General features: G+C 35.0%; 1 protein-coding gene across 1 annotated transcript; it reads right to left on the reverse strand.

Annotated features, from left to right (window-relative positions):
* On the reverse strand, positions 7,195 to 8,019 carry LOC105165160 (transcriptional regulator SUPERMAN-like). The gene has a single exon (XM_011084065.2). It carries the CDS (start codon positions 7,908 to 7,910, stop codon positions 7,299 to 7,301), a length of 612 nt encoding a protein of 203 aa, XP_011082367.1. The 5' UTR covers positions 7,911 to 8,019; the 3' UTR covers positions 7,195 to 7,298.

Below are 10,666 nucleotides of genomic sequence, written 5' to 3' on the forward strand. Positions count from 1 at the left end.
GAAGGGGGATAATTCTCCATATTCCACATCAATCTTGCTAGGAAGATCATTCCTTAAAACCTCAAAAACCAAGATTGATATTGATGTCGGAATTCTCTTTATGGAATTTGATAATGAGGTTGTGAGTTTTAGTATTTGTGATACCATGAAAAATTCTAATAATGTGCATTTTATTTTCTCATAGATTTTATTGATCCTTTAGAGCGAGAAAATTCTATGTTCGATGGTGGGGAAGCATTTAAGAAAGCCTCACCTCGATCCCAAGAACTTAGAGGAACAAAGTCTTTCATGACAAAATAAGTTCGACGAAGAAGTCATCCATTGACCACCAAGTTCTCCTAAATTCACACCATCACCATGTGCATTACATAGAGGAAGTGAATTTAGAGTGTCTAACTCATTTAAGTTGAGGCACAATAACGTCTAGCCAAAAACGTTAAAGAAAGGCGCTTCTTGGGAGGCAATCCAAGCATTTTTTTCTCTACTTTTTCTCATTTTTCTCTCATCTTACTTCTTGTGAGCATTGTGGCATCACTAATATTGATTTTTGCAGGTCAAGGTGAACACAAAATAATCCTACGGTTAGGCGTGCCCATGCCCAATTCAGTCATCTAGTCTATTGGGAGACACTTTTGTTAAGTGGAGTCAGGCGTGCCCACGCCTAACTCCAACACCTAATTTGTTAGGAGGCACTTTTATTATGTCGAGTTAGGTGTGCCCACGCCTAACTCAATCACCTAACCTATCCAAACACCTAACTCAGTCAGGTTTATCTATTTTCATCTGTCAAGAAAAGACAGTGTTGATAGAAAAAAGTGGGTAAACTTGAGTAGTACTATAACAAAAAGTTTAGGTGATAGGCTAAAAAAGTTTAAAGCAATGCTTGACCCGTTTGTATATGGAACAAAGGAACTATATATTTTTAAATAACTACTGAGTGCAATAATCATAAATTCTTGATAATATTTCCATTGTATAAGAATTAATATATTCTTTTTAATAATTATTGAATTAGGGTAATTTTTTCAACAATTACAAAAACTAATACTTACTATAATTTATATAGATTATGTCTAGTGGTACGTCTCCTGTACCACGTAGTCGCGGTCGTGGTGGTGGCCCAACACTCAGCAGTGCCATCTGATGCTTCCCAGGCTGGGAAAGCAGTCTTTCGACCGCCTCCACCACCTGGCACGGCCGGACCTTCAGTCACCCTGCAAAGTCCAAATGTTGTTAGACCATATGGTGTGGCACTGGTAGTTGAGGAGGTTGGACAACCGTCTGCAACACCAATGGTTAATCTTGCCCGTCCATAGGCTGCTCCACCATCACCACCACCGCCACCAACATTCCCCCCACCATCAGCGAGACAGTATATCTCGATGACGCGAGGTAAAATTTGTCTGCAAATATTTTTTAGTATTATTTTATCTGGAAAATCACTAATTAACATGTGCTTTTAGGTCTGACAGCAAATTCTACGAGCGCATCAATGCAGTGCTGCGAGGATATTTTCCTCACCCTTGGGCATGTTTGAGGCAGGTGTTGCCAGAGCACCAATTTTTATGGTTCAAGAGCATGAAGGTAATTTTCTTGAAATTAATTTGACGATGACAATGAGCCCATGTTCCGGATCTTCCACATGTAGGCCTAAAAATACATCTGGAAGAAGTTCTCCGTCGCCCGGAGGGAGTTGGTCAAGTTACTTTGACTGGCCAAGGAGGTATGGCTCCAGCTCCAAGCATACTGGCCAAACAGAACTTTAGGAGGAGTCTGCGAAGAATAAGGCAAACTAGAAGGCGAACCCCACAACGTCCTCAACCGTACTGCGGGAGATCTTCCTCTATCCGCATGCAAAAGAGGGAGTTGGTAAGTACATTACAATATTTTTAAAGAATTATCATTATTTTATATATATTATGCTAATTATTTTATTTTTCTGTAGGAGGCAGAGCTTGGTCGGCTGACCCAAGTATATGGAACTGTTCTCCAAATGCTACAAGAGGAAGGCGGATGGTGGCTGGAGAGGCCCGAGGGCAGTTGAGGTGGCGGTAAGTAGCTTGGTAATTTTATTCTATTTTTCAAATAATTATGGGGTAAAGTTTTAATAATTTTATTTATTTTGTAGGAAACATTCCAGAAGTGATGGAAGATCATTAGCCTCAGCTCAGCCACAGTCGAGGACCACGATAACCTGGCCAAATTTGAGGTGTGGTGGCAATGACCGAGCACCAGCTTTGGGTGGCTGTAGTCGGGGGAAAGAACAAGGGCCATGCATTCGGCCTTAGTTCTGAGGCTCACATCTCCAAACAGACCTATACATCACTATCGCCACCCCCACCAACACCGTCACTGGCACAACCAAATCCGGCCATGGAGGATCGCATCGGCTGGCTGGAGACGATGATGGTTGATATGATGGTGATGATGAAGGAGATGCGGGCCAGCTCCTAGACTGCGGGAGCGTCATAGCTGACCGCCCCACTAGCGCCTCAACACCGCCTCCGACAGATCCTCCGGCCCCAACGTGGACGATATGAATAATGCTGATGAGGAAGGTTTAGATTAGGTTTTAATTTTTTAATTGAATAATATTTTATATTAATATAATATGTTTTCTTAATTGTTCATACTTTATAATGTTTATTACATTCCATTATTTTATATTTATTTAATTAATTATATTTATAGATATAATTAATTAATAATTTATTAAATTAATTTAATTATTTAATAAAATTTATGAAACTATATAAATTTTAAAGTTTATTAAATATATAACTTACAATTTTATTAAAATTTTATTATTAAATAAAAAATTAGAGACGATTTTAGTAATTGTAAAGATAGTGTTACAAATCTAAAAAAAGGACCGTTCCTAAAACCATGGCTCTACCAGTTTTGAAAAAATGTTCCTAAATAGATAGTTCCTAAATGTATTGCAGCTCAAACAAATTTATGCACCATATTGTGTTCCAAAAGTTATTCCTAAAATAATTACAATGTACTGTTCTAAACAAAAAATACACCGTGCCTAATATAATTTAAAAAATAGACCACTATATATTCAAATGATCGTGCCTAAATATATCACCAATAAAAATAAATATAGTTTCAAAATTTAGGTATGAGTAGTACAAAGACCGTTCCAAAAATAACCCGAATTAAAATACATAACCGTTCTAAATGTTATTCAATAAAAAAAAAATACTTTTTTCTATTTAAATACAATATTAGGAACGATTACCATCAATGTGTTACAACAATTGTTTCAATTTGGAACGGTCCTTCACCAACCATTCCCAAATTTTAAAAACGCCGTCTGTAATGATGGATAATAAACCGTTCCTAACCCGATTCAAATTAATTTTCTTAATTCATAGCCATTCCAAATTCTGAAAAAATTGTGCCCAAATCCTCCTCAATTTTTTTTTTTTTAAGTGTTTTGTTGTTGGATTGTTAATTAGGGGGTAGGAGAGGCCATTTATTTAGTATAGATCATCGGAACTATATATATATTTTAGCAGCCTTTGTGGTTTATGTTTATGGAACATATATACCAATTAAGCCATAAATTGTACAGTTCAGTTGAGGGAATATGAATTATGAAAACCATCATCAACATTCCTATGTGTTATACAAATTGCCTACTGCTGAATCGGAGCATTACAAAAATCATCAACTTATGTAAGAGGCTCTACTGAGTGGAGATGACATTTTTTGTTTTATAACTTAAAACTTTTTTATTTTTGATTAAATTGATTATGAAATTATCAATTTGATTCCGTAACTTTTAAAAAATAGTACTAATAATCCTATGGCACATTTCCATTAGTTTAGCACGTGCCTATTAGAGTCTTTACACTTTTGGTCCTATAACTTTCTAAAAGTACCACTTTTGGTTACACGCACTTAATGGCCACATGACTTTTTTCATTAAACATCTAATGAAAACGTTTCATGGACCAAAATTACTACTTTTTTAAAGCTGCGGGATCAAAAGTAAGAATCTCATAACCAATAGGATTAAAAGTGAAAAAACCCTAGTTTACGGGACGAAAAATGCTATTTGCTTGCTTTGGCGACATCTCTGTAATTTGTCCTTCTCAAATAATACTGTTTCCTTAATCTTTCAATTTTAGGTCATGTTTACTTAGATTTCAGGCCTAAACCAGCCGTTTCCTTTTTTCTTCTTTGGTCCAACTTGGGATTAGGAAGGCTGGCCTCTGGTATTGTGATTCATAAAGGGTTGAATATTTTAGCTTTGCCCAATTTGTCTAGAAAAGTAAACAAGCATGGTCCAATTACCTGATGTCCTAAAAACGAAGGCCATATAATAAATGAAATCAGACACATGCAATGTTTACTATGACTTTTCAAACTTTTATTATCGATGCACTTTCCGTTGTGTGAAGATGGGAGTTCTCAGGGAGAAGGAAAACAACAAAAATGCAGCGAGCAGTTGCAATTAATGCTGTTGTGTATGTGATGTGAAAGAGTATATATAGACAGAGCAGTAGTTTAAGATTGAATTAATGGCATAAGCACAACGAAAGACAAAGATGAAAAGAGCAGCAACCACTTCCTGCTGTACTTGCAGAACTAATAAAGCATGGCTGATGACTTGGAAGTTGGTGATTTGAATTTGGACATTGATGCTGACGTGATGGATCCAATGCAAGAACAGTTTGAATTTGGACATTGATGCTGAACTGATGGATGCAATGCAAGAACAGTTTGAAAACATTGATGCTGAAGTGATGGATGGAATGCAAGAACAGTTTGAATTTGGACATTGATGCTAAAGTGATGGATCCAATACAAGAACAGTTTGAATTTCCGTGTGCATATTTATGCTTCACCACCCGCATTGGATCGATGTACTAAGACACCAAAAGTAGTTGCGTCGTTGTCCCATTATATATATATATGTTCTTTGAATTAAGACATGCATGTTCAAGACACTTTGGTTGTGCTTGGATCTATTCTTTGAATGTTTTATTTGAATTAATTGCAAATTCTCCTATATATATTAAGCAAAAGTATTTGCTAAACTCAAGATTCCTAATATATATATATATATATTAAAAAGTAGCAAAGAAAGCCCCTCATGTTAATAATAATTTCTGCCCATTAATGTTTCTGAAGCCTTAGTTTCATAAATTTTTTGTATGAAATCCAGTTATTCCCTCTAATTATATGTACACTAATATTATTATTCCTAATAGTTAGATAATTTAGAAATTTTAAAAATCTGTGATTTGTTCAAAACATCGCCATTGGGATCTTACTTGATATTGTGATGTATATTACTTGATATTCTAAAATTTAGTATAATAGGGTTTAATTGTATTTATAGTTCGGTATATTAAAATACAAGGCCCTAAATATAGGAGGTTTGGTAATTTGGACTAAAATACCCCTCTAAAGGTCTATATAATATACAAAGGATTTTTTGACTTGTTTTGTGTCTTCCTTTTGTCATTTCAAAACCTAAAAATAAGTATTCAAATAATTTTATAATTATTAATTATTGAATCTAAAATTATTTTTAATTGATTAAAATATATATTTAATTACAATAATTATTATTAATTAGCCAAAAATATTTAATAATTAAAATTAATTAAAATATTCTTAATTAACTAAAACAAATTTTTATTAATATAATAAAAATAATTAAAAAATAAAAAAAATGAAAGAAAATCTTTCGTTCGGACAAATTTTCAACGGCCACTGGTACTATTAGAATCCTCTCTTCAAGACGAACATTTCCATACCTTCAATTTGAGTTTGTGTCGATCATAGAGAGTGGGCTCAAGCAACAATCGCCGAACATATTTTCTGTCGATTCGTCTCCGTCTGATCGAATTTCGGTCTCAAACCACCATCATCGGACTCATTTCTTCAAAATGATTCTAACGAGACTCAATTTGGTAAAGAATTTTTTAAAATTTTAAATTATTTATATATAATATAAATTAAATAATATGTTGAATCTAGACCTTTTATTTTTTAAAAATCTAACAGTTGAGATTAATTGATTAAATTTAACGATCAATATTTGATTAAAAAATATCCAACGGTCACTAAAATAAGAAATAATATATATTAAGTAAGGGTATAATGGTCATTTTCTAAAAAATTAACACCGTTAGTTAGATTTAACGGAGAGGGGGCGATTGAGCTGAGTTTTAAAAAACACATGGGAGCTTTTAGCCTATTCTGAAAAAAGAGGGTTCTTTTTGCAGATTTTTTAAAACACAGGGGGATTTTATGCATTTTGTCCTTTTTCTTTTTATATTAGTATAGAATTATAGCTATAGATTAATTAACACAGAGAGATTTCGTGCTATTTAATCAAAATACGGGGGAGTTTATGCAATTTACCCTTTTTTTTAATTGTACTTCTCAATTTTAAATTCAAAATAGACATAGACCAAAAGTACCATCCCTACAGATAATATAAGAATAAGTTTGCATTTTTTCCTCATATTAATTAAAAATAATTAATGATAAAATAAATAAATTATTATTTTAAATACATAAACTTTATGGAATTCTATCTACCCGTTTAATTGTTCGTAATACATTTATTTAATATAATAATTTTGTAATTATACGATATAACTTAAACTTGTACCAATAGATATAATTCATCTTCAATGTTATTAAATAAATTAGTATCCTAATGAAGTAAATAATTTTGAAATTATTTTTTATATCTATATTTTTAAATTCTGAGATTTAGAAAAAAAATTAAAAAATAAGACAAGTTTTAATTATTTTATATTATTGAATTTGTTTCCTTGGTATATCTCACCAGTCTAACTGTTGTTTTTCACCTATCATATATGCTTAATTGATCATCCTTCTAACCCAACTCTTATCCTACACCTACATAATGAGACCAAATTAAATGTTGTTGCAATGACATATCTAATAATCCCCACGGAAATATACGTCGAGTCCACACATCTGTTCAGATACTCAATGCTAGAAAATGACACTTCACTGCTGCAACCTTTATCATCACAGCTTATTGCCTTTTCTTTCTCATTCTTACACAAAACCTAATCCTCTAATATTGCTATCTACTGTAAAAAACCTGTCTCAATTCTCGTAAACGTTCAAAGTTGTATCAACCAAACAACATTGAATCAATCAAATAGTGCACTAAAGGAGAAGAAAATCTGGAAACAAACTAATCTTGCATATAAAGTAATATCTCTATATGGAATCACATGATAGGTGAAAAACAACAGTTTTATCTTCCCTCCTCCGGTGGTGGCTGCTGGCTATTTGCGTCCCAATCGAAGCTCTAGATCAAGCTCTTCAATTGTTGAATCTTTGACGCCCATCTCAATGTTACGGCCACGAATGTGATAGTTATTGTCATTGCTAGTTGAAGCTGATGGTTCGGTGTTGCTAGACTGACAATGGGATGAGAGAGCGCTGTCTGTTTCAATCAATGGAAAATCCATTGCCACGTTTGTTGGCGCTGGAATTAGGACGCCGTTAGGGTTTGGTAAGGAATAGAGGAGACAGAGTCCAAGTTGTTGAGTGGGAATGAGGACACTGGATGTAGTAGCTTTATTAGGGGCGAGTGGTGGGGCTCCACGTAGGCGGGCACGATCCTGTCGGTGCACGTTCATGTGACCACCGAGGGCTTGGGCAGACCGGAACTCCTTCCGGCAAAACGTGCAAGTGTAGGAGCGTGGTGGCCATGTGATGCCCGTTAGGCTGCCTGCGGTGTCCTCCTCAAAGGCTCGGACCTCCCAAGAATCATCGTCATGATCGTCGGAGATTTGCTGCTTATTGTTCCACATAATACGCGCTGTTTGATGAGCGGATGTGGTGTGATGAGTAGTCAGTGAGATGAGCTCCAGCGGGCGTCCAGCTGCCGCCATGAAACTATCAACATTTGGGAGGTAAATAAATAGAGTATTGATTGAAAAAGAAGTGATATATGTAAGAGAATGGAGAGGTGTTAGATATGGGGGGTGGGCTTAGTGGGGAAGTGGAGACAAAAAACACAAAGACTGAAGATATCAACAAAGTTATTCAAGTACGTAGTTGGATTTTAGCTGTAGAGACAGAGATCAGCAGTATTGTAAGTTACCCCACCCCTTTGGTTATCTAGTACTTTCTACAAAAACAGACAATTCTTACATCGGCTTCAACGTCGTCCCTTGTCAATGTCAAACTATCTTTTTCTTCATCCTGTTGAGCAGATAAATATATGGCCCTCCCATTTCCCATAGATTGTATTGGTTATCTTTTGGTTCGAGGAGGTACATTTGAATTTCTTTACCGAGCACGACTTTTTTTTCCGTGTACATTTTCTTCAGTACCTAGGAAAGGAGAACATAGATGAAATTGACAACTCTACTTGTAAAAGTAGTTTTGGAGAGATGAAGTTTGACAAAAACATCTCAGATTAACATTGTTAGTGTTGGAAAAAAATTTTGGTAAATGGTGTTTTGAAATATTAAAATCGGATTTAGAAATTAAAATCAATTAAAGTCACGTTGGAACAAACAATATAAAACAATTAGAAACGCTATTTATGACAAGAAATTTAAATTGAAAACTTACAACGAGAATTGTATCGTAACAATTCTCAATCCAATTGAAGTCGTTAATTTAACCCAATCACAGAATACTGCTTGCCTTGAAGAAAATATACGCCCCGTATCCGTAGTGCACCAGGTTCAACGTAGTTTCTCCCAAGATAAGACGGTTACAATTTTTTCGATTTTAGAACTATACCGAAAAACACATCGATCAAACACTCAAAAGCTTATCGAAATAAGAGACTCAAATATCAAAATTTGAAAGAAATATGAATGCCAAGTGAAAGAGGATGCCCAAGTGAGTGATTAGGGAGAAAGTGAGAATTGTTGTGTGCTCAAGTGAAAGAATTGCAGGCTTTATATGAGAGTCAATCCTTCCCAATTAATGCAGAAATTGAAACCGGCCATTATGGCCTTCAATTCCAATTTGAGAGTTACAGCACTAACATCCACTAACGGCTGAGGGAATGAAGAATTGCAATCAATCCAAAATTAAACTTAAAACAGTAACAATGAAAAACTGATTTTGATTAGAAAAACAATTTGAATTTTGAAATGAATGTCCAATCCAAATGTTGCTGCAGTAAATGAAAACTTCTTTCTCTCCCTCATTCTAATCTTTGAATTTCAAGTAAATTCTTTAATAAAATTACAGCAATCCTCCACAAATTCATAGATTTGAACTCAAGTTTCCATGATTTGCTTTCAACAATGGTACCTTCCGGTTTGAACCACTGTATAAGTTATCTGACTTCAGTTAGCACCAGGTTAAATTGAACTAAACCTTGAATTTAAGCCTGTGAGTGTGACAACGTCTGTCAATAACAACAAGCCACCAGCTTTGTGTTGATCTTTAAAGTTGACATTTAGGCCATATGTCCTGATCCTGTTCATGAATGCTTTTAGGAAAAACTCAATTCCTTAGTTGCGGCTAAACAACGACATTCACTTAGTTGGGCGTCTCCAGGGATGCACTACTAGCATCTTGTCTTATAAGACTTGATCCCATTCAGAGTTAAACTCCTACTATACTTGCAGTAGCAGCACCTATCAAAATTTTAGGGGACAAACTCCAGATACAAAGATCAATCTATTTGGTGCTCTGACATACTCTTACGACTTGTTGACACCATATTGAACCTTCTTTGTGGGATCTCCACTCAAAAGGTTGGGTTGCCGTCGTAGATAAATCACTCATGGGTTTTTAGTTTCATCCCCAATCTGAACTTATGAACTTGTGACAGATTCAATCCTTTCGTCAAACGATCAGCCACATTGTCCTTTGTTCTCACAAAGTCAATGCCTATTACTCTGTTTGACATTAATACCATTATAGACTTCAGTCTAACTTGAATGTGTTGTTTGGTCTTTTGATTGTATTTACGACTTCTCACCTTTGCTATTGTGGTTTGGCTATCACAATGTAAAGCAATCGGTGGAAGAGGCTTACTTATAATCAAATTGAAGGATTGGTGTTATCAAGCATCCATCCAGAAAAATATGAAAAAACTGAGAGGTCAAATCAAATGAACTCCTATATATTGTGATAATAATGATTTTTCAACTATTATAGGAGAATCAAGTGAGCCAAGAAAAATGAGGAAGCAAAATAGTGACTCATACCCCAGGAGTTCCAGGAGAACCTTTTCCCGACGAAGATCATGGTGGTCTAAGTCAAAAACCAGATCGTACAAATTTAGGTAGAAAACAAGACTAACAAAGGATTCATCATAACGATCTAGACGAACAGATGCAAGATCCACCAGAAGAATCCCTACAAGAAGAACTTTCAGACAGACCCATACCCAAGCCAATGAAAGTTTCAAAGATTACAACTGCTGGACTTGCGGAGCAAGAGGACATATATCTCCCGACTGCAAACAGAAACGTGGTGAATTGAGAAAATTTGAAGCCATAGATGATATTCTAGATGCAGACTACTATGGCGATTTGGTATCCATCTACCAATTCGAAGATCTTTCGTCAAATGAAAGTATCTATGAGGAGGAAATAAAGACTAATTCAGATGGATCTTCAACTAAGTCAAAATAATTACAACTAATGAGATAGGCTTCAAACCTTTGAAAGCC

Source organism: Sesamum indicum, linkage group LG6, assembly GCF_000512975.1.
Source record: "Sesamum indicum cultivar Zhongzhi No. 13 linkage group LG6, S_indicum_v1.0, whole genome shotgun sequence".
Taxonomy (NCBI): domain Eukaryota; kingdom Viridiplantae; phylum Streptophyta; class Magnoliopsida; order Lamiales; family Pedaliaceae; genus Sesamum; species Sesamum indicum.

Excerpts from the sequence above, each read along its gene's own strand:
- LOC105165160 (XM_011084065.2), bottom strand. The coding sequence starts at position 7,910 with ATGGCGGCAGCTGGACGCCCGCTGGAGCTCATCTCACTGACTACTCAT.